The sequence below is a fragment of the Vidua chalybeata genome, chromosome 2 (assembly GCF_026979565.1).
Source record: "Vidua chalybeata isolate OUT-0048 chromosome 2, bVidCha1 merged haplotype, whole genome shotgun sequence".
NCBI lineage: Eukaryota > Metazoa > Chordata > Aves > Passeriformes > Viduidae > Vidua > Vidua chalybeata.
This window is the reverse complement of record NC_071531.1, coordinates 377,473-400,482: the sequence shown is the minus strand read 5'-3', so window position 1 is coordinate 400,482 and position 23,010 is coordinate 377,473. Positions and strand designations below refer to the sequence as shown.

Below are 23,010 nucleotides of genomic sequence, written 5' to 3'. Positions count from 1 at the left end.
CTGTGCCCGGGGCTGTGCCGGCTCTGGCCCCGCAGCATCCGTAAGATCTGCAGGATCCGCAGCCAAGTCAGCGGCCTCAGGAGCTGGGCGGGGAGCGGGGCCACCAGCTGCGGGGTGGGCTCAGTCCCACGCCTCCAGCCCGGCTCCTGGCTGGTTCCCAGCCTTGCTGAGCCTTCCCGGGCTTCATCCGGCATCCAGGGGCCACGTCCCACATCACAGCCCCAACAGCCAGGATTTACATTCCACACCCCAGCGATCCACATCCTGCAGGGGTCTGCATCCTGAGCCTCAGCTCCAGGGAGTGGATCCAGGGGTCACATCTTGCACCCCAGCTCCAACACCCAGGATCCACATCCCACACTCCAGCCCCGGTGCCCAGGCTCCATGTCCTGCAGCCCATTCCAGCCCCACCCTGCCCATGGTGCTGGTCTGGACCTGCTGGCTGTTCCAGGCCGTGCCAGGCTGGGCCAGGTGGAAATGCTGTGGAGGTTGCTGAGAGCTCACAAAAATACTTAGTGCTTTATTTCCACCTCAAAGCCAAGGCGCTGCGGAGCAGCGTGTCACACGCATGCAGGGACACGGATGGAGCCCACGGATGGGGACACTGACGATGGAGACGTGCGGCAGGACCCGCTCGAAGCCAGCTCGGCCCCGGCTCTGCCAGGGCCCCGCAGCTCCCGCTGGAGGAGGCTCTGCCCAGCCCTGGCATGAGCACTGGGACATCCCAGGGGACTCTCGGTGGTGGCTGTGCTCAGGTGAAGGGCAGGGAGGGACCCACACTGGTCCTTCCTGGCCAAGCATGAGGTGGGACGAGCCCTGGCAAGTGCAGACCTCCCCAAAATCAAGGCAGCTCCAGGTGCCCCTTCCAGCAGCATTGCAGGAGGAGCTTGGGGACACTGTCAGCCCCCATTTGCCATCCAGCCATGTCCCCTGTGCCCTGGCAGCCAGAGCTGCACACTGGGGGCACTACTGAACCCCAGCAGTTCCCAGCTCCATCCCCACGGCACAGGGGAAGCCATGGGGACACTGGGGCAAAGACCTCCAGCACCAGCACGCTCACCCTTCCTCCACAAACTGGGTTGGAACAGGCACAGCAGCCCTGGAATAGCCTGTGCTGCTGGGGGGGCTTTTGGGAAAGGCAGGAGTGAGATGTGGATGCTCCCAGCACCTGCTCTGCCCTGTGTGCTCCCACCCTGCTCCAGGCAGTCCCTGCATGGCCCAGCACCTTCCCACTCCCCTCCTGGGCACTCAGGGACAGATGGGCCCTGCCCCAGTCCAGTGAGAGACCAGTGCCTGAAGCCAGCCCAAAAGGCCACCAGCCCTTTTTGAGGACTTGCCCCAAGACCCCCAGCCTGAAGGAGGAACTGTGAGACCCCCCAGGCCAAGAAAGCTCAGGACAGGGCTGGACCCCTGTGTCCTGATACCGGGAGCAGCATCCTGCTCTCCCTGGAGCATTCTCCGAAGCAACAGCCCGCAGGTCGCTGTTCCTCCTCTGCCCTGCCCTCCTGGAGCTGGCAGGGAGCCAGGACAGGGGGTGCCCGGGAAGAGCCCGCAGCTGCCCTGGAGCAGAGCTGCAGGTGCAGCGAGGGACAGACACTCTGGGATCTCGGGAGGATCCTCGCAGCAGCTCCACAGCAAACACCCGGCCCCGGCAGGACAGGGAAGAGGAGCCCCCAGCAGCGGGGCTGGCTAGAAGTGCTTGTCCTCCAGCAGCGAGCTCACCACCAGCTCCTTGTTGCCGAAGTCCCAGAAGGCAGTCATGTGGAAGGCCATGTTGGAGAGGACAACCAGGTACTCCAGGAAGGCGAACACAGTGTACACTGGGGGAGGAAACAGAGCAGGTCAGGGAGACCCGCAGCTGCATCTGCCCTGGGAGCTGGGGAGGGTCTCTGGGCCACCTGTTTGGGACAGCAGAGCAGGGGCTGGGGGGCTTGGCCCCCCACCAGGGAAGAAGTGTGGCTGGGCACCTGGAGCTTCCCTGGGCTGGGATTTGGAAGGCAAGGTGTCACATTAAGAAGATGTCAGACATCAGGAAGAATTCTTGGACATCAGAAGGAGTTTTTTCATAGAAGGGGTGGTCAGGCACTGGAAGAGGCTGCCCAGGGAGATTTGGAGTGCCTGTCCCTGCAGGTGTCCAAGGAAGGCCTGGAGGTGGCACTCAGTGCTCTGGGCTGGGGACAAGGTGGGCATCAGGCACAGCTGGGACTTGCTGATCCCAGGGATCTCTTCCAACCTTAACGATCCTGGGATTCAGTGATTCTGTGACCACCCAGCCCCTTCCCCTGGCAGCCCCCTCACCTCCAGGGCCGCAGTACCAGTTGTGGTGGAAGTAAACGCACACGGCGAACGCGAATGTGATGAAGGTGAAGAAGAAGAGCAGCTGCTTCCACTTGTACGACTTGCGCTCCTGGAAGAGACCAAGGGCTGGGTGATGCCAGAGCAGCCATCCCATCCCATCCCATCCCATCCCATCCCATCCCATCCCATCCCATCCCATCCCATCCCATCCCATCCCATCCCATCCCAGGGAAGCTCTGCCCTGGTCCCACACAGCCTGGGGGTCTCTGCACCCTGGCTCCTTGTGCAGAGCCCTGCAGGCCAGCCCCAGGGGTGGCTTGGGCAGGGCTGTGCCCCAGGGCACACGGGGCTCACACCTACATGGAAATACAGGGTGTGAGGGAGCCATGGGGTCCCAGCAAATATGGGGCCCACAGTGCTGGGGTGCTCAGGGAACTCCTTGAGGATGGGCCAAGACTCTACCAGAGGCAGATCCCCTGGCCCGGGTGGCTGCAGGTGGCCCCAGGGCACAGGGAATTCACCGGGTGTTGCACTCCCTCACTCACAACAGCAGCAGGGAGGAGGAAACCACATGAAGGGTGGCAGCCGGGGCGGGTGCTGCGCTGGAGAGCTCGCCCAGCATGCCCTGGCCCCGGAGGGGCCCCATCCTGCCCCTCAGCACCACCTCTGATGGGGCAGGAACAGAGCATGGGGATGCTGCCAGAGGACCCACACCCCAGCTCACCGCTTCTGTCCCCCAGAGCTCAGCCTTGGTGACAACCCAGGGGTCAGGCCTGTCCTCTGTGATAGGCTCCCCAACCCACTACCCAGCAGCCCAAAGTTGGGGGCTGTGGGTGCAGTGACCCCCCGTAGCCACAGCAGGTACCGGTTCCAGTTCCCTTCTTCTATTTCTCCCATCACAATGAGGGTCATGGATAAGGATCCTACAGCCCGGGGGGGCAGAGGAATCCCAAACCATGTCTGGATCCCAGTGAGGGTGCAGGGGAACCCTGGAGCAGGAGGGCTCCAGGGGGGGACAGCCCCACAGAAGGGGCTGGGGATGCCACAGACAGCCCAGGCTGTTACAGGTGGGAGGGGAATTTCCCCCTCGCCCGACGCTTCAGGTGAGACAAAGATTCCATTCTGAGGGAGTGCTGACAATAAGGAAAATTCAAATGGCCCCATCACACTTTCCATTACCCCCGGAACGTGTGCCAGGGGCTCGGCCAGGGAGGAAAACCCAGAGAGGAAGGACGGATTCACGGGCACTTCACCGTGTGGGGACACGCGGGTGACGCCACCTCCAGCCCACGGGGCCTGGGCTGGTCCTTCCTGCTGGGACTGACGGTCCCACTGCCGGTCCCCGAGCCGAGCGCGGGCTGTGAGGAGCAGCGGTGGCACCGGGAGCGGCAGAGCCCCGAGCGGGGCCGGGCGCGGTGCCGAGTTTCACACCGGAAAAGCGGCTCGGAACAGCCGCTGTCACAGCGCTGCCACCGCGCTCCCACGGCAAACGGCTGCGCTGAGCCTCGGCACGGCCCCGCCGCACCCAGACAGCCCTGCCGGGGCCTCCAGGGACCCGCGGGGCCACCAGGGACCCGCCGGGGCCACCGGGCAGCTGCTCCTCCCGGGAGCACGGAGGCAGAGAACAGCTCGGGTCATCCAGCTCCAACGCCCTGGTCCTGCTGCAGGACCCTGAGATGGCCCTGTAGGAGCCACCCCGGGACCACAGTGACCTCGCACCTCTGGGTGCCCTCTGAGCTCCCCCTCTCCCGGTCTGGGCCGAGGATTATCACACGGATAATTAGGTGTTAATCCCTAATTCCAGGGCACAGCTGGCTCAGCCCAGTGCCAGGGGATCACAGGGCACGGTCCCAGGAGGTGGCACCTGGTGACATGCCACGATGCTGAGCAGAGCTGGCTTGGAAGGTGGCACCTCGGGGAAGGTCCCTGCAGGAGCACGGGCAGGATGCCCAGGCACAGCAGGGGGACTGGGGTGCATGAGGACCCCCGTGGGATGTGGGAGCTGGAGTGCCACCCTGCCTTGCTGCAGCAGCAAGGGACAGGGCCAGCCCACACTTCGGGCAGCACGGTGGGAGCTCCAGGAGCTGCTGGATGGAGGAACTGCCCATCCCCTCACTGGTGTGGGCTGGACCCACTGCCCTGCTCAGGGCTCAGGCAGTGCCAGGCACGGTCCCTGCTTCCCACGGCCCCAGCTTTGTGGGGACCCTGCACCTGGGGACATCCCAGGGAGCCACACGATGGCCAGAGGAGGGCACCAAGATTAGAGGCACGGAGTACCTCTGCTGTGAGGAAAGACTGGGAGAATTGGGATTGATCCGCCTAGACAGGACCAGGAACCCCCAGGTCAGAACCCTGGAGAGGAGCTGGCAGCTCCAAGCACCCTGGCAAGAAGCCACCAAACTCTGGCTGCCCGTGAGGAAAAAGGGGGATTAGAAAATCCCAAGGACGGGGTGCTCCCAGCTGAGCTGGTGCCAGGCTCCCCTGTGGCCTCTCTGGGGCTGCCAACTTCCTCCTGGCAAGACAGACCAGGGCACCCGCGGCCCCCCCAGTGTCACACAGCCACTCCAGCCCTCTGTGGCTGCATGTGTGTCTGGCCCAGAAAAGCACAGGGGAATTATATTTAGTGCCCAGCTGGCAGGCCAGATCTGAGGCACATTCCCCAGCAGGTGAAGGTGAGCCAGGAGCAGGAGGCTGGACACACCCTGGGATGCTGCTCCCAGCCCAGGCAGCCCAGGGGCACACTCTGGGATGCTGCTCCCAGCCCACAGAAGGCACTGGGGGTCTCATTCCCCCACCCTGGGGGAGCCCCAAGCCCTGCAAATGCAGCTCTGAGGGCTGAGGTGGCTGCTGTGAGATCCAGCAAGGAGGCACAGGAGCCTCCTGCTTCTTCCACTGCCTCCAGAGAGAAGAAGGACTGTGCCTAGCCCCCAGTTCCTGATGGGGACAGGGATGACAGTGATCTTAACTCAAACGGCAACAGCTCACTCTGCACTCCACTGGTTCTGCCCGGGAGCCACCATCCCTTTCTGAGGCACAAGTGGCACCTGCAGGGCTGTGTGTCACACACCATCCCAGCTCCCCTCGAGGGTTTCCGGGTCTGTGCAGAGAGCCCGGAGCCAAGGGCCCCACACAGAGCTCAGCTATTTATAGAGGGCTTGTCTGAGCCACCGGCAGCGCTCCCAGGGGCGCTGCGAGGAGCTGGGGTGAAACCACGCGTGGTCACCAAGGTGCTTGTGGCCCCTGCTGCTCACAGATCCCTGCTGGGCAGGGACACAGCTCAGCCACCCTGCTCCAGCTCCAGGGGCTCAGCTGGGCCCAGGGGACAGAGGGGGCTGTGCCCCAGAGGCTCCTGTGCCTTTGCACCGGCTGCAGCCTGGGCTGGGCTCAGCCGTGTGCCCTGCCAGGGGAGTGGGACATTGTGGGATAGAGCCCAGGGGCCGGGGGCACAGCAGGACCCAGCTCCAGTAGCCACAGCATGGACTAGAAATGACCCTAAAGTCCACCCAGTGCCAAACCTACCATGGCAGGGACACCTCCCACTGTGCCAGGCTGCTCCAGCCCCAGTGTCCCACCTGGCCTTGGGCACTGCCAGGGATCCAGGGGCAGCCCCAGCTGCTCTGGCAATTCCATCCCAGCCCCTGCCCACCCTGCCAGGGAACAATTCCCAATTCCCAATCTCCCATCCAGCCCTGCCCTCTGGCACTGGGAGCCATTCCCTGGCTCCTGTCCCTCCAGGCCTTGTCCCCAGTCCCTCTGCAGCTCTCCTGGAGCCCCTTCAGGCCCTGCCAGGGGCTCTGAGCTCTCCCTGGATCCTTCTCCTCTCCCAGCTCTCCCAGCCTGGCTCCAGAGCTCCAGCCCTCCAAGTATCTCCGTGGTCTCCTCTAATGGGCCTGAACCAGCCAGCCTGGTGGCCACCACATGCACACACTGGTGTCTGCTGGGGCCACCAGCCCTGAGCTGGGCGGGGGGGGGAAAGTGTGTTTGCAAACAAGAAGTGAAACTGCTCTGCCCCACTGCCCAGCTCGGCAACTCAGGGCTGGGGGAAGGAGGGTTTTAAGGGCGAGCAGCCAGCCAGGAACAGCAGAGCTGCCAGCCCAGGTGGGTACTGCCACGCCACAGCCAAGCACCAAGCACGAGGTGCAGTGATCAGCCACAGCTGAAGGCTCCCAGGTTCCATTTCCCTTTTCCACAGAATCTCTCTCCTCTTCTTTGCCCCCTCCCCTCCTTTTCTCTCTCCTGCTTTCTTTTTTCTCCCCTCCCACAGAGGTTTATTTTCCTTTCTCTCACCATTTGCCACCTCGAAACTGGAAACCGCCTGTACTTCCCCATTACAAACCAGTTCCTCTGCACCTTCCTGCCCTCGCAGAACAGCAGTTGCAACAGGAGCCCCGCCGGATGAGAAACTTTTGCAAGACCAATTCCTGTCCCTCCTATGACACCAGACCTGGGGAGTTTCACTCCTGCCAGCAGCACTAAAAGCAGTGCCAGCTGTGGGGTGGGGAAGGCACAGCCCCCCTGCTCCCTCCTCCTTCCAGCTCCCCACACGGAGCTTGTCCTGGAGATGGTCCCAGGTTTGGCCCTGGAGAACCTGAACCCTGTGGGGACCCTCTGCTGAGGAGGAGGGAAGGACAGAACACCGCGGGACTGGAGCCATCCCTCGCCTGTCCCCTCCTGCCATCACCAGCTCCAGGGCTGGGGGCAGCAAATGTGAACAAAGGCCCCACAAGGGACACCAACCGAGCCAGAGCCTGTCCCCAAGGTGCCGTGATGCACACAGAGGGATCAGCTGTGCCCTGGCCTAAAACAGCCCCACGAGCGTGGCCGGGCAGCTCACTGGCACTGCCCAAGCCCTTGGACGCAGCAAGGATGTGGCAGTGGTACCTCCTCTGTCCCGCTGTCCGCCCCGCTGAGCCAAGCAAGCCGTGGGTGTCACAGGAGCTGTGCCAAGCCTGCCAGGGCCACCAGCCGTGAGCAGAGGGCTTGGAGCCAGAGGAATCCAGGCAGAGAATGGGAGAAGCCCCAGGAGACCCTGCTCGGCCCGGAGGATCCGTGGGAATGACTGGCGGCAGGAGCCCAACGCGCATCACCGGACACGGGATGCGACAGCTGCAGAGTGACCACGAGTCCCTTAGCCAAAGGTGACGCCTGGTGGTGTGACAAGCACTGTGCCCTCTTCACCCCGACACAGCCGGTCTGCGAGCTGTGTCACCCCGCAGCGCCCTGCTCTTCCTCCTCCTCCCTTACCCACCACCCTCGTGCCCTGGGCGACAGCTCCATCCTGTGGCCTCGCATGAAGCGGGCGGGGACACCAGAGCTGGCACAGGGACACCGGAGCTGGCACAGGGACACTGCACCCCCGGTGGCCTCAGGTCAGGGCCGGCCCTGGAGGGCTCCTGTCTCCTCGGGGAAAGCCCCAGCTTTGGGGGGACCACGCACCCCCGAGGGTAGCTCCCCTCCACCAGCAGGGTTGTTCCAGGATGGGAGGAGGAAGCGGGTGGTGGCACTGTGCCAGGTGGTGGCATGCTCAGCCAAGGTGTCACCATGTTCCCTGCCCTTCCCGCCACGGATGTGCAGATTCCTTCAGTCCTCGGCTAGAGTCACAGAAAGCAAGGAGGCTGGAAAATCCCTCTGAGACCACTGAGTGCAAGTGCTCCCCAGCAGTGCCAAGACCACCATTAACTCATGTCCCCAAGTTTCACATCCACACAGCTGTAAAATCCCTCCAGGGATGGAGACTCCACCCCTGGCCTGGGCAGCTGGACAGCCCTGTCTAGGAAGGAATTTCCCTAATATCCAATGTGAACCTCCCCTGGCATGATCTCCCTCCTCCTGTTCCCTGGGAGCAGAGCCTGACCCCCCCAGCTGTCCCCTCCTGGCAGGAGTTGTGCAGAGCCACAAGGTCACCCCTGAGCCTCCTGTTCTCCAGGATGAGCTCCTTCAGCTCCATTCCCCTCCCTGGACATGCTCCAGCCCCCAAAGGCTCTCTTGCATTGTGAGACCTAAAGCTGAGCCCAGGATCTGGGATGCCTCAGCCCTGCCTGTTGCAGGGGAGATGAACCAGCCCCAGTGGGTGACGTGGCAGGGGAGGAGATCTGGGGCCTTGGAGGTCTCACCCAGAAAAACAACAAGCCAAAACAATATGACAGAAATAAAGGAAGCTGTGAGAAAGCTGCCAGGGAATGACTGCGAGCTCCCGCTATTCCCATATCAGCAGAGAGAACAGATCACTTCCTAGTGAGCGAGGAGACTCTCAACATCTCCACAAGTCCCTTTCCTAAGGAGCCTTGCAGCCAAACAGCTGCTGGAAGCTTCTTTTCCAGGCCTCTGGAGTCAGGCAGCAGGGACAGGCTCGGTGAATTGGCGGAAGGAGAGGATAAGCAGCGGTGACAGAGTAGGAGCTGCTCCAGGACTGAAGAGCCAGGCTCCCCAGCACTCATCCTGCTGGGACTGTGGGGCTGGGACCCCCAGCACTCATCCTGCTGGAACTGTGGGGCTGGGACCCCCAGCACTCATCCTGCTGGGACTGTGGGGCTGGGACCCCCAGCACTCATCCTGCTGGGACTGCAGGGCTCCCCAGCACTCATCCTGCTGGGACTGTGGGGCTGGGACCCCCAGCACTCATCCTGCTGGGACTGTGGGGCTGAGCCCCTCAGCACTCATCCTGCTGGGACTGTGGGGCTGGGACCCCCAGCACTCATCCTGCTGGGATTGCAGGGCTGAGCCCCCCACACTCATCCTGCTGGGATTGCAGAGCTGGGCCCCCCAGCACTCATCCTGCTGGGACTGTGGGGCTGGGACCCCCAGCACTCATCCTGCTGGGACTGTGGGGCTGGGACCCCCAGCACTCATCCTGCTGGGACTGTGGGGCTGGGACCCCCAGCACTCATTCTGCTGGGACTGCAGGGCCCCCCAGCACTCATCCTGCTGGAACTGCAGAGCTGGGCCCCCCAGCACTCATCCTGCTGGGACTGTGGGGCTGGGACCCCCAGCACTCATCCTGCTGGGACTGTGGGGCTGGGACCCTCAGCACTCATCCTGCTGGGACTGTGGGGCTGGGACCCCCAGCACTCATCCTGCTGGGACTATGGGGCTGGAACCCCCAGCACTCATCCTGCTGGGACACGGACCCCAGGCACAGCACCCACCCTGCAGCCCTGCTCACAGTCCCTTGGGAAAGGCTTGTCCAGCCCTCGGCAGCTTCCCAGCCTGGGACACAGGCACACACCTCCCAAGGGCTCTGCTCTGCAAACTGTCACCTTCCTGGGGCAACACAGCCCTGGGACCCCTCCCATTTAACACTGGGACCATGACTGGGATCAGCTGGGGAGAAGTATCCCCAGGGGAAAGGACAGAGAGATCCAGGCAGTTCAGATGCACAGGTGAAGGCAAGGGTGCAGGAGCCACGTGGGCACAGAATCAGGTCCCACACAGCCTCACACCTGGATGTCCTGCCCTGCCTGTGGCTGTCAGTGCCCACAGTCCAGGACAAACCTGGATGTCCTGCCTGAGGCCCAGGACCCACACCACAAACCAGCACAGCACAGAAGCTGCATCCAGGCAATGGGGTCAGGAGCCCCTGGCTGGATTCTCCACCGGACCCACTGCTCCCACAGCCAGCCCCTGCACCCCCTGACCCTTCCCCAGAAAAGGAGCCAGAGCCAGCCTGCTCACAGTCACTCTGGAGCAAAGGGAGAGCAACTCCTGCTGCCCGCTGCTCCCAGCTTGCAGGACCAGCAATTCCCAGCACAGGGAAGCCAACTTCAGCTTAGAAACAGGCATGGAGAATGGATGAGCAATCCCAATCCACAGGGATGCTAGATGGTTCCCAATATGATCTCTCAATGAAAACTTAATCAGACATTGGGAGGAAATTCTTCCCTGGCAGGGTGGGCAGGCCCTGGCACAGGGTGCCCAGAGCAGCTGGGGCTGGCCCTGCATCCCTGGCAGTGCCCAAGGCCAGGTTGGACACTGGGGCTGGAGCAGCCTGGCACAGTGGAAGGTGTCCCTGCCATGCTAGGGGGTGGAATGGATGGGCTTTAAGGTCCCTTCCCACCCAAACCAGAAAATAGGAAATTAAATGCTTCCTTCCCATTTTGCTTTGGTAAATGGATTTTGTTGACTTCTTCTGTTTCACCTGCTGCTGTTGGCTCCTCTAGCACCTGCTCAGGGCTATATCACAAGCAAGGACAGCCAAAGCCCTTTAGTGTCAGCCCAGAGCCCCCTGCCAACTCCCAGCATGGCCCCAGAGCCCCCTCCCAGCTCCCAGCACAAAGAGAAGAAAGGAAAGTGTCTGTACCTCGGGACTTACTGTGTGTTTCTTAGTCATTCTCCAGAGGATGCAGGTGAGCAGCATGTGGCCCAGGGCCGACGTGATGAACACGATGAAGGCATTTTCGTGGATTGCTGGATTGACAAACAACAAGTTTCCTGTTCAATCCAAGCCAGGAGCACAAGGGGAACGTGGGGCAGGATTTGGGAGGGCTTTGTGCTCTGCTGGGAGCCCCAGCACCCCGGTGATGCCGGGACTCCAGCGGGGTCTTGGCAGGAGACAGGCCCATAACCTGACAGCACAGCTCCATAACCTGCTCATGCTGCCTCAGGGCCCCTGAGGAAGTGCCTGGAAGACTTATCCCAGAGTGCCAGGAAGGTGTTTCTGTGCTCTGGGACCATCACGTCACATGGCTGTAAACTCAGGGACCCTTGAGAGCAGCTTAGCATCGCCACTGTTGTTCTAGGGATGGGGAAACTGAGGCATGGGGAGGGGGTGCAGAGTGAGCCAGTCCAAAATCCATCTTCTGGCCCCTGTATTACCTACCTGCCCATGAGGAGCATCAGCAGCTTCATCTGCAGCACTGAGGTTGCCTTGTGCATACCTGGACTAGCCCAGGTACAGGATCAGGCTGGGAAAGCAGCTGGAGCAAGGCTAAGGCAGAGCTGTTCCAGAGGCCTCAAACCCCACACAACCCTGCACCTTCAGGTGAGAGATTTTCTAAGTGCTGCTCTGAAAAGAACTTCCCAGCCCCTTCTCCAGAAGCTGAACCTCAGGCTGAATTCCCAACCACCTGAACAGCAGGAATGACCATCCCCGTTTGCCCTCTCCGTGCCAGGGGAAGGGAAGCACGTGAGGAGTGAGGTGCCAGCAGGTGGGAGAGGTCAGACCGGGGTGTCCCGCGGGGATGATTAACCTGAGCACGGCAGCTCAGGGCTGACACTTTCCCCAGAGCTGGGGATTAGTCTGGGGTGAGGATCCCAGGAAGTGGGTCAGCCTCAGCTCCCAGGGCTCTGCACCGGGCCAGGCCAGGCTGGCTGCTAGCCAAACCTCAAAGCAGCACCTGGATTCCCAGGGCAGGGCCCTGGCATGGACAAGCTGGAGAAGCCTCTGGGGCAGGTCAGGCTGCAGACCCTGCCATGAGGAGGGCACTGGGACACCTTGCCATGGGGACAGGGAATGCTGGCAGGAGACAAGGAGGGTGAGCTGGGCAGGGACAGGTCCTAGACCACAGACCTCCATCAGCAGGAGGTTCCTGTCCTGCCATCCCAGGCACTGGGCTCCACCATGGACAGTCCTCATCCCAAAGGCTGGGCGAGATCCCGGGATTCTGTTCAAAGCACCACAGCCCCGAATCCCAGAACAGTTATGGGATGGGAGGGACCTTAAAAACCTTTTCATCCCAACCCCTGCCATGGCAGGGACACCTCCCACTGTGCCAGGCTGCTCCAGCCCCAGTGTCCAACCTGGCCTTGGGCACTGCCAGGGATCCAGGGGCAGCCCCAGCTGCTCTGGCAATTCCATCCCAGCCCCTGCCCACCCTGCCAGGGAACAATTCCCAATTCCCAATCTCCCATCCAGCCCTGCCCTCTGGCAGTGGGAAGCCATTCCCCTTGTCCTGGCACTCCATTCTTTGTTCAAAGTCCAGCCCACAGCGGGACACAATATCCATCACCACCATCCTGCTGTGCAGGGAAAGCCAACACACTACTGTCCTGCTGACACATCCCAGCACGGGCTCTGTTCCCACTGCAACAGCACCACCTTGCTGGCTCAGGCATGTCAGTGCTCTCCAGCTAACCCCTGGTGCCTCCTCCAGATCTTAGGATGAAACAGCGGCTGGAGATCAGCACTGCCACTTATGTTCTTCTGAGATGAGACCATGTGGGGGAACAGAATTTCCCAGCCTGTCATGGGCAGCTTTTGGACACATGGATTTAACCTGAAAAACTCTGATTCTGTTTCCAGGAACTATTAAAGGGCTGGAGCCCCTCTGGAGCCAGGCTGGGAGAGCTGGGGGTGCTCACCTGGAGAGGAGAAGCTCCAGGGAGAGCTCAGAGCCCCTGGCAGGGCCTGAAGGGGCTCCAGGAGAGCTGCAGAGGGACTGGGGACAAGGCCTGGAGGGACAGGAGCCAGGGAATGGCTCCCAGTGCCAGAGGGCAGGGCTGGGTGGGAGATTGGGAATTGGGAATTGTTCCCTGGCAGGGTGGGCAGGGGCTGGGATGGAATTCCCAGAGCAGCTGTGGCTGCCCCTGGATCCCTGGCAGTGCCCAAGGCCAGGTTGGACACTGGGGCTGGAGCAGCCTGGCACAGTGGGAGGTGCCCCTGCCATGGCAGGGGTGGCACTGGGTGGCACAGACAAACCAGTCTGGCATTCTCTGATTCTATGAAATTGTCCCCAGAAATTCCTGGGGAGGGCATGTGAAGGCAGCTGGAGCAGAGCCAGCTCAGAGCCCAGCCCTGCTGTGGGGATGGAGGGGAAGCAGGATGAGCTCTGACCCACCTTGCTCACCTGCCCTCAGCCCTGGATCAGGCCTCAGCACACGGGTGGAAAAGTGCCAAGGCCTGGTCCAGGTTCCATCCCCAACCTGAACTCACGGCTTCAACCAAGCATCAGCAACCAAGAACTGTGGGCAGAGCACGGCTGTTTGCATGTTATGCACGCTTCATTCCTCTGTAACTACTAACTTTAATGGAATCTCTGGGGGGGGTTTAACTGTTTTTTCTTTCCAAACTGCCTCATTGCAAAGCAGTGGCCCGAGGCAGGGCTCAGCAGGGCAGGGCCCGGGCGGGGCCGGGGGGTGACACCTACCATAGTTTTCGGTGGAGGACACGTAGGTGAGGATGAGGAGGGCGAAGTTCTCGAGCAGGTTGAGCAGCAGGGTGACGTGGCACAGGCGCAGGTAGCGGGGGTGGGGGCAGTGGCAGCTCTGGTAGTGGTTCCAGTAGGCCACGGCCACGAGGACGCGCGGGGCCGAGTGCAGGCCGATGCACAGGCGCCACACGTAGCGCTGCGGCGTCTCGCCCCCGATGGCCGCGCTGATGGACGGCAGGTAGTTGGGCACCTGCGGGGACACGGGCTCGTGGGGACAGGTGCGAGGCTGTCAGCCTCTTCCAGACACTGGAACTGTCCTTTTTTAGATTCTGAATGAGTTTATTCCTAGTCCCAAAGCCAGGGCAGTGCCCTGGTCCATCCTACGGGGTCATGGGTCCCACAGCGCTGCTGGGGCAGTCCTGGGGTGCTGGGGGGGCCCTGCCCAGGTACCTGCTCAGGTTTCTCACCTTTACACTCCTGATTGTCCATAGAATCCCAGAATGGTTTTGGCTGGAAGGACCTTAAGGCCCAAGGACACCTCCCACTGCCCCAGGCTGCTCCAAGCCCCAGTGTCCAACCTGGCCTTGGGCACTGCCAGGGATCCAGGGGCAGCCCCAGCTGCTCTGGGAATTCCATCCCAGCCCCTGCCCACCCTGCCAGGGAACAATTCCTCATTCCCAATTTCCCATCCAGCCCTGCCCTCTGGCAGTGGGAAGCCATTGCCCCTTTCCTGTCCCTCCAGGCCCTGCTAAAGCTCCCCTGCAGGTGTGAGATGACTCCTGCCCTCCATTCCCAGCTCGTGTCCAGCTGCTCATCCTGAAAGCCCTGAGCCCAATCCCATCCCACATGGAGCTCCAGGCCCTCCCTCCCCAGACACCTGTGGCTCCTCTGAACTCCAGCAGACCTGGGGGCAGCAGCTCTGGACCAACCCCTCCCCAGGACAATGTATTTCCCTTCAGCTTCCCCGTGTTCATTCCTCACTGTAATAACCCCCAGCATGCTCAGTCCAGACACCAGCCTGACCAGTCTGTAGTGCCTTCAGTCCCAGCACAAAGCCAAACCTGCTGCTGCCAGTCCTGAGGCACCACAAGGACAATGAGACAATGCAGCTTGCTCTGGATTCTGTAACACTTGTGGTGGGAAAGCCCAAGAGAGGAGCCCAGAAGGAGACAGAAGAGGAGAGAGGAATCCAGAAGGTGGATAGGAGCCCAAGAGGAGAAGGGAGCCCAGAAGGAGGGAGAGGAGGCCAGGAAAGGAGGGAGAAGAGCCCAAGAGGAGGGAGAGGAGCCCAGGAAAGGAGGAAGAAGAGCCCAGAAGGAGGGAGAAGAGCCCAGAAGGAGGGAGAAGAGCCCAGAAGGAGGGAGAGGAGCCCAGGAGGACACAGGAGCTCTGTCACCCCCCAGGAATATGGGTTTTTCCCAGGCAGTTCCTCACCCCACAGTGGGTCGCAGTCGTCTCACGGAAGTTGAAGAGCAGAGACCAGATGACACAGAAGAGGAACCCAAAGAGGGGGCAGAACACAGTCCCGAGGGCCAGCGTGGTGAAACGCAGCCGGAACAGGATCCCGTCCCGATCCAGCGGCAGCGGGACCTGCAACATCTTGGAAACCTGGAAATAAACAAACAGGTGCATCACTGGGGTGCTCTGTCCTGCTCTGGGCAGGTTGACAAGGGGGGGGTCAGTCACAGGCTGGGCTCAATGACCCTGGGGGGCTTTTTGAGTCTGGGATCCTGTCCAGCCCCACACAGACCAGGGCAGGGACCCCACACGGCTCAGCCCCTCACACCCTGAGTGACCCCACAGACACCCAGCTCAGCCCCTCACACCCTGAGTGACCCCACAGACACCCAGCTCAGCCCCTCACACCCCGTGTGACCCCACAGACACCCAGCTCAGCCCCTCACACCCTGAGTGACCCCACAGACACCCAGCTCAGCCCCTCACACCCCGTGTGACCCCACAGACACCCAGCTCAGCCCCTCACACCCTGAGTGACCCCACAGACACCCAGCTTAGCCCCTCACACCCTGAGTGACCCCACAGACACCCAGCTCAGCCCCTCACACCCTGAGTGACCCCACAGACACCCAGCTCAGCCCCTCACACCCTGAGTGACCCCACAGACACCCAGCTCAGCCCCTCACATCTGCTGTGACCCCACAGATATCCAGCTCAGCCCCTCACACCCTGAGCGATCCCACAGACACCCAGCTCAGCCCCTCACAGCCTGAGTGACCCCACAGACACCCAGCTCAGCCCCTCACACCCTGAGTGACCCCACAGACACCCAGCTCAGCCCCTCACACCCTGAGCGATCCCACAGACACCCAGCTCAGCCCCTCACACCCCGTGTGACCCCACAGACACCCAGCTCAGCCCCTCACACCCTGAGCGATCCCACAGACACCCAGCTCAGCCCCTCACACCCTGAGTGACCCCACAGACACCCAGCTCAGCCCCTCACACCCCGTGTGACCCCACAGACACCCAGCTCAGCCCCTCACACCCCGTGTGACCCCACAGACACCCAGCTCAGCCCCTCACACCCCGTGTGACCCCACAGATACCCAGCTCAGCCCCTCACACCCCGTGTGACCCCACAGACACCCAGCTCAGCCCCTCACATCTGCTGTGACCCCACAGACACCCAGCTCAGCCCCTCACACCCTGAGTGACCCCACAGACACCCAGCTCAGCCCCTCACACCCCGTGTGACCCCACAGACACCCAGCTCAGCCCCTCACACCCTGAGTGACCCCACAGACACCCAGCTTAGCCCCTCACACCCTGAGTGACCCCACAGACACCCAGCTCAGCCCCTCACACCCTGAGTGACCCCACAGACACCCAGCTCAGCCCCTCACACCCTGAGCGATCCCACAGACACCCAGCTCAGCCCCTCACACCCCGTGTGACCCCACAGACACCCAGCTCAGCCCCTCACACCCCGTGTGACCCCACAGACACCCAGCTCAGCCCCTCACACCCTGAGTGACCCCACAGACACCCAGCTCAGCCCCTCACATCTGCTGTGACCCCACAGACACCCAGCTCAGCCCCTCACATCTGCTGTGACCCCACAGATATCCAGCTCAGCCCCTCACACCCTGAGTGACCCCACAGATAGCCAGCTCAGCCCTTCACACCTGCTGTGACCCCACACAGATACCCAGCTCAGCCCCTCACACCCTGAGTGACCCCACAGACACCCAGCTCAGCCCCTCACACCCTGAGCAATCCCACAGACACCCAGCTCAGCCCCTCACATCTGCTGTGACCCCACAGACACCCAGCTCAGCCCCTCACATCTGCTGTGACCCCACAGACACCCAGCTCAGCCCCTCACACCCTGAGCGATCCCACAGACACCCAGCTCAGCCCCTCACACCCTGAGCGATCCCACAGACACCCAGCTCAGCCCCTCACACCCTGAGTGACCCCACAGACACCCAGCTCAGCCCCTCACACCCTGAGTGACCCCACAGACACCCAGCTCAGCCCCTCACACCCCGTGTGACCCTACAACCGCAGGATGGGCAGCCAAAGAAAATCCCATTGTGGGGACACAGGCACCTCGAGACTCACAGACAAGAGGGAGCAGGGCAGGGCAGGGCAGGGCAGGGCTGTTCCCTGCAGCCCTCCAGAGGGATCTGGCAGGAAGGGCACGTGAACCCTGTCCCGTGGCATCCATCCAGACCATTCCCTGTGCTCGGGGCAGCGCTGACACAGCCGGGCCACCGCTGTCAGTCCCGCCGGGAGCTGCGGCTCCTCCAGCACAGCCCGGCTCCACAGCCCCGCTCTCCCATCCCAGCTCCCTCAGCCCAGCTCCCCCGGCCCGGTTCCACAGCCCGGCTCCCTCAGCCCGGCTCCCTCAGCCCGGTTCCACAGCCCGGCTCTCCCAGCCCGGCTCTCCCAGCCCGGTTCCACAGCCCGGCTCCATGGCCCCGCTCCCTCAGGCCAGCTCCCCCAGCCTAGCTCTCCCAGCCCAGCTCTCCCAGCCCAGCTCCATGGCCCCGCTCCACGGCCCAGTTCCCCCAGCCCGGTTCCACAGCCCAGCTACCTCAGCCCGGCTCCCTCAGACCGGCTCTCCCAGCCCAGTTCCACAGCCCGGTTCCCCAGCCCGGCTCCCCTGGCCCGGCTCCACGGCCCAGTTCCCCCAGCCCGGTTCCACAGCCCAGCTACCTCAGCCCGGCTCCCTCAGACCGGCTCTCCCAGCCCAGTTCCACAGCCCGGCTCCATGGCCCCTCTCCCAGCCCGGTTCCCCAGCCCGGCTCCCCTGGCCCGGCTCCCCCAGCCCGTGCTCGCCCCGCCGCGCCCGGCCCTGCACGGGCAGCTCTGCCTGGGGCTGGGCCAGAGCACCTCAGGCTGGAGAGCAGGGAAAGGCTCTTCTTCCCCAGAGGCTGCTGGCACTGCCCAGGCTCCCCAGGGAATGGGCACGGCCCCGAGGCTGCCAGAGCTCCAGGAGCCTTTGGACAGCGATGCCAGGGGTGCCCAGGCTGGGGTTGATGGGGGTCTGGATCAATGATCCCTGTGGGTCCCTTCAGCTCAGGACATTCCTTGACTCCACACACCCGCGGCTGCAGGACCAGGGCAGCACAAGCCCCCCACAAGAACGAAGCCGGGGCTTGTCAGGTCGGGATCGCGGGGACAGGCAGCTCTGGAGCCGGGCACACCCCAGAGCAGGGGTCCCCCAGCGCCAAGGGACCCCCTGAGCCCCAAGGGATCAGGCTGGGATGGATCCCGCCTCACCACCGCCCGGCTGCGGGACAAATCCGATTTATGGACAATCCCTGAGCCGTCTGGGCAGTGCCCCAGGGCAGCACGGCCACTCTGCCGGCACCAAACGCCCCCCACAACCGGGCACAGAGCCCCACCGAAGGCACCGACCCCAAGCACCGAGGGGCCACCGAACCAGGGCTCAGCCCCACCCGCGCGGCTGGGGAGAGAGGGAGTTATTTGAGGATAAAAGCCAAGAGAAAGGGAAGCTCCAAAGGGCCGGGACTGGGTGTGGAGGAGGGTCCGCGGGCCGGGACCCCCCGAGGGCTCCCCACGGCCCGGGGCCCCCCAGCCCTGCTCCTCCCTCGGGGGGCTCGGGCACAGCTCCCCGTGCCGCGGGGACACGCCGGAGCAGCAGCCCCGCAGCCCCTGCCCTCGCTGCCCGCAGGGGTCCCGCCCGAAGAGCGCGATCGAAAGGCAAACATTCCCCGTCGGTGTGGAACGGCGCCGGCCTGGGCGGCGGGAGAGCGGCTGCACCAGCCCGGACCTGCCCCGGGTGCCGCACACCCCCTCCCCGGGCACCCCGCCCCAGCAGCCCGCAGGGAGCGGCCCCTCCGCGCCCCCGCATCCCCTCCCTGGGACCCCCTCCCCAAAACCCGCGTGTCCCGCGGGGTCCGGCACCCCGCTCACCGCTCAGCCGCCCTGGCGCTGCTCCATGGCCCGGCGCGGCAGCCGCACCACGCCTCCTCCTCCTCCTTTTCCTCCTCCTCCTTTTCCGCCTCCTCCTCCTCTTCCTCCCTTTCTCCCACCTCTTCCTCTTCCCCGCCCGCCCCCAACCCCGCTGCGGCCCCTTTAAGAGGCGGGGCCCAGCCGCCGCGCGCCGCGACACACGATTGGTCCTCGCGGCAGAAGCCCCGCCCACCTCAAAACGCCCCGGATGTCAGGGTGGCGCCGCGACGCGGGCCGTTCTGGACCCTTCCGCGGCGCCACGCCCCGCCCTCTCCGCCGCCCGTTCGGCCAATGGGCGCTCGGTGCGCGGCGCCCCTTGGCCCAATCAGCGTTGAGCTCAGGGCGAGGGCGGGGCGGGGCGCGGCCAATGGGCGGCGGAAGCGCGGCGGGCGGGGCGGGGCCGAGGCGGCGCGCGGGGCAGGCCGGGAGTGCGCGCGCGGGCTGTGACGCAGCTGCGGCCCCGTGAGGCGGCGGCGGCACCGCGGGCCCGACCCGGCCCGGCCGCTCCCAGCGGCGCTTCCCGGCACCCGCGGCCAGCACCGGCGCCTGCCAGGGCCGCCCTGCCCGCCACCTGCGGTGAGCACCGCCGCCCGGCCGCCCTGCCCTCCCGGCGTGGCGGTGGCGCCGCCGCCGACAGGCCTTTTGTGCCGGGAGAGCGGGTGGTCCCGGAGTGGGGGGGCGCGGGGAGGCCGCGGGACGGAGGGAGGGCCGGAGGGAGGCGGGAAGGCCGTGAGCGGGTGGGATTTCTCGGCGGCCCTGCCCCGGCTATCTCCGGGAGTACCTGCCCGCTTTTTGGGATGTTTAGGCCGTTTTGGCCGTCCCGGTGCGGGTCCGGTTGGAGATTCCGGGTGTTTTCCACGCGGGATACGCGGCTCTGGATGCGGGTAACGGCCCGGCGGTCCCCGGGGCCGGGAGTTATTTACTGTCGTGCTAATAAGCTGTAGTTTAAAGTTAGGTTGCGTACATGTGACTGGGAGTTGTGGCGATGACGTGAGTCTCTTTGGGTGGTTTTAGGGGGATTTTGTGCTGTTGCTGTTAAACTTCAATCAGAGCCTTCTGGCGCGAGGGGTCCCTCCCCAGCTGGGGCTGCAGGGAGCGGGATACGGATGCTGTGTAAAACCCACGAGCTTTGCTAATTCTGGTCCAGCTCTTGAGTTCACAGATCCCAAATCCCCGGGGCTGGAAAAGCCCTCCCAGCCCAGGCAGTCCCAGCTGTGCCCCGTGCCCACCTTGTCCCCAGCCCAGAGCTCTGAGTGCCACCTCCAGGGGACACCTGCAGGGATGGGCACTGCAAAGCTCCCTGGGCAGCCCCTGCCAAGGCCTGAGCAGCCTTTCCATGGGGAAATTCCTGCTGCTGGCCAAGCTGAGCCTGCCCTGGCCCAGCCTGAGGCCGTTCCCTCTCCTCCTGTCCCTTTTTCTGAGCCCTGTCCCGGCTGTCCTCTCCTGGCAGGAGCTGTGCAGAGCCACAAGGTCCCCCCTGAGCCTCCTTTGCTCCAGGCTGAGCCCCTTCCCAGCTCCCTCAGGAATTCTTCAGTCCCTTCCCAGCTCCCTTCCCTGCCCTGGACACACTCCAGCCCCTCCAGGTCTCTCCTGCAGGAGCAGAACTGGACACAGCCCTCGAGGTGCAGGAAGGAGGGGTGTGTTTAAAGTAGAACAAAATGCACGCTGTGGAAGGGGGAATCTTTCCATAATGCACTTTTTCTTAGAAAATGGTTTTTTAGTTCTCTTCTTAGGGAGAGTTTGGCGTTTAGTGATCTCAGGACGATGTGAGAGCAGTGACTTAGGAAAGAGGAACCACAGAAAATGAGTGGCTTGTGAGCTTGCAGATAAGCCTGAGAGTCACAACATCGGACAGCTGGAAAGTGCAGGTGATTTTCATCTGGCCTGAACGGGAGACTTGCACTGGGACAAGGGGAGATGGGGGAAAATATTCCACAGGAATGGAGAGGTGTGTTTGGGAACAGAGAGCTGGGGGGGATCAGCCTGGAGAAAAGGATTTGCAGGGTGGGCTTTTCCACTCTCATAACTCCCTGACAGGCTCAGCTTGGGCAGCAGCAGGAATTTCCCCATGGAAAGGCTGCTCAGGCCTTGGCAGGGGCTGCCCAGGGAGCTTTGCAGTGTCCATCCCTGCAGGTGTCCCCTGGAGGTGGCACTCAGAGCTCTGGGCTGGGGACAAGGTGGGACTGCCTGGGCTGGGAGGGCTTTTCCAGCCCCGGGGATCCCATGGGAGAAGGTGAGGAGGGCTCAGGGTGCAGTGTTACCCTGTGCCAGAGGAGCTCTCCCAGGAGCTCCTCTTAGCTTGGGGAGCTCTGAGAGTTTGTCAGAGCAGCTTTTCCTGGCTTTTCCCAGGATCCTTTCACTGAAATTCCTCTTCCTGTGACAAATGAAGACTGTAAGGATTTATCTGTGGATGTGTGGAGACCTTTAACACTCCAAAATTGTGCTGTGTGTCTGATGGAGTAGTTGGAGGTGACACTAAAATCACCTTTTCAGTTCTGCCAGGGGAGTGTGGGGTTGGGCTGGTTGTTGTGGGCTGATTTAGTCTCCAGCTGTGCAGGGATGGCTGTGGCTGCTCCCAGTCCGGATTTGGGCATTCCCAGAAAGGGCTGTTGGTGTTAGGGAAACAAACACTTCAGTTTCAAGGATGGGCAGATGGCTGTAGAGATTTCCCTGGGGGAGGCTGTGCTGGGCAGTGCCCAGTCCCTCTGTGCTTGCCCTGGGCACAGGGAAAGGGCAGCTTTGGCTTTAACAGGGGTTGCTGGCTTTGGGAATATTCCTGCTGTGGGCCATCCTTGAATTGCTGATGTTCTTAGTTCTGCAGTGCTGTGTGTGGCTACTGCTGCCAGGGAGTACCTGGGAATGTGGGGGAATTCCTGCATTTCCTGCTGAATATGGAGGAGGGTGGGGTAATACTAGCCTTTTTTTTTTTTTTTTTTTTTGTTAGTGGGACATTATTTTAGTAATGCATATTTTTGTGGTTCGTATTGTCATTTTCTTCTGGCTAATATGGCTTTTCAGAGATCATTACACCCATTATTTTTGGTTAACATGGCAGTTCTGGGGTTAATACTGGCTTTTTTAAACTTTGGCTTTTTCTTGTTAATATGGCTTTCTTGGGTTAACGTGACATTTTGTTGTTCTAGTTGTAGCTTTTTTTTGTTGCTAGTACTGCTCTTTTGGGGATAATATGAACGTTATTCAGGGTAGTACTGGCTTTTTTTGTTAATCTGGCACGTTTTTGGCTAATCTGGAGTTTTCAGTGGTGAAGCTGCAGGAAAACACACCACAGTTCCCTGACAGCGTGCCCGAGGAGCTGTGGGGATTGTGCTGGGTTTGTTGACAAACTCAGAGAGTTGGAGCAGAGCTTGTAGCAGTTTGTGCTGGGGGAGGAGGCTGGGGAGAGGCAGCAGGGAATGTGCTGTCAATAAACCGTGGGAGCTGGAGAGGGAATTGGGCCCAGCAAAACTGCCCTGGAACAGCCACTGCTGGGAAGGGCAGAAGTGGGGAGCAGAGCGAGGCTGGAATCCCGTAATCCCTGTGCAGTGCATTCCCCCCTCGTGCTCGGAGCAGTTGGCAAAGAGGGTGGAACAGGAAAATCATTCCTGGAAACCCCCGGGATTGCTGTGGGATCGCTGCTGCCCAGGACACGGGCCGAGATGGGCAGGAACTCCAGCCATAATTAAGGGTGACACCTTAATTTTAGGGACACTGATGTTTAGTGACACCTTCTTAGCTGTCACTGGAATGTTGGTGCCCTTGCCCCTCCTGGGGTTGTGGCAGGGTTTGGGATCACACGGTGTCATGGGGCTGGTGCTGAAGGATTCTGGTGGGATTGCTGCCCTCAGCAGTGAGGGAGATGGAAAATGAGTTTGCAGGGTGAGCTTTCCATAAAACCTGAATTCTGCTTTCCAGATCTAGGAAGAAAACCTGATACAGCCTGAAAATGTTTAACAAATCCTTTGGAACTCCATTTGGAGGCAGCACCGGCTTTGGGACAACTTCAACTTTTGGGCAAAGTAAGTGAAATACCCAAGGTGGTTTTTAATGAGGTGTCTTTTCCTGGAGTGCAGCTCAGAGAATCACATGGAGGTGGTGATCCCACGTGGGATGGAATTAGGGAGCTGCTGGGTGCTCCAGCTGGCTTGGAAGAGGCTCAGGAGCCTGAGGCTTCACCCCTAACCAA

The 23,010-nt window shown here is 62.2% G+C and overlaps 2 protein-coding genes across 6 annotated transcripts in view; one reads left to right on the top strand and one right to left on the bottom strand.

Moving 5' to 3' along the window:
* Positions 1-500: 500 nt before the first annotated feature.
* Positions 501-18,873, bottom strand: PGAP2 (post-GPI attachment to proteins 2). Of its 2 annotated transcripts, none has more exons than XM_053934230.1 (6): positions 18,789-18,873; positions 14,817-14,990; positions 13,380-13,632; positions 10,595-10,701; positions 2,299-2,407; positions 501-1,820 (listed from the first exon to the last, which is right to left on the bottom strand). In XM_053934230.1, the coding sequence occupies exons 2-6, from the start codon at positions 14,979-14,981 to the stop codon at positions 1,690-1,692; spliced, it is 765 nt and encodes a 254-aa protein (XP_053790205.1). In that variant the 5' UTR covers positions 14,982-14,990; positions 18,789-18,873; the 3' UTR covers positions 501-1,689. The 2 variants fall into 2 exon arrangements, with proteins under 2 accessions (XP_053790205.1, XP_053790206.1); XM_053934231.1 differs by having other exon boundaries at positions 10,607-10,701.
* A 425-nt stretch (positions 18,874-19,298) lies between these two features.
* The window catches only part of NUP98 (nucleoporin 98 and 96 precursor), a 36,955-nt gene continuing 33,243 nt past the window's right edge, over positions 19,299-23,010 (top strand). For 2 of the 4 annotated variants that reach the window (XM_053934192.1, XM_053934196.1), the window contains exons 1-3: positions 19,299-19,403; positions 20,549-20,695; positions 22,740-22,843. In XM_053934192.1, the coding sequence (XP_053790167.1) occupies positions 22,771-22,843 (73 nt within the window). In that variant the 5' untranslated portion in view covers positions 19,299-19,403; positions 20,549-20,695; positions 22,740-22,770. Of the gene's footprint in view, positions 19,404-19,547; positions 19,712-20,548; positions 20,696-22,739; positions 22,844-23,010 lie in introns of those variants that run through there. The other 2 variants (XM_053934193.1, XM_053934194.1) reach the window with 2 other exon arrangements.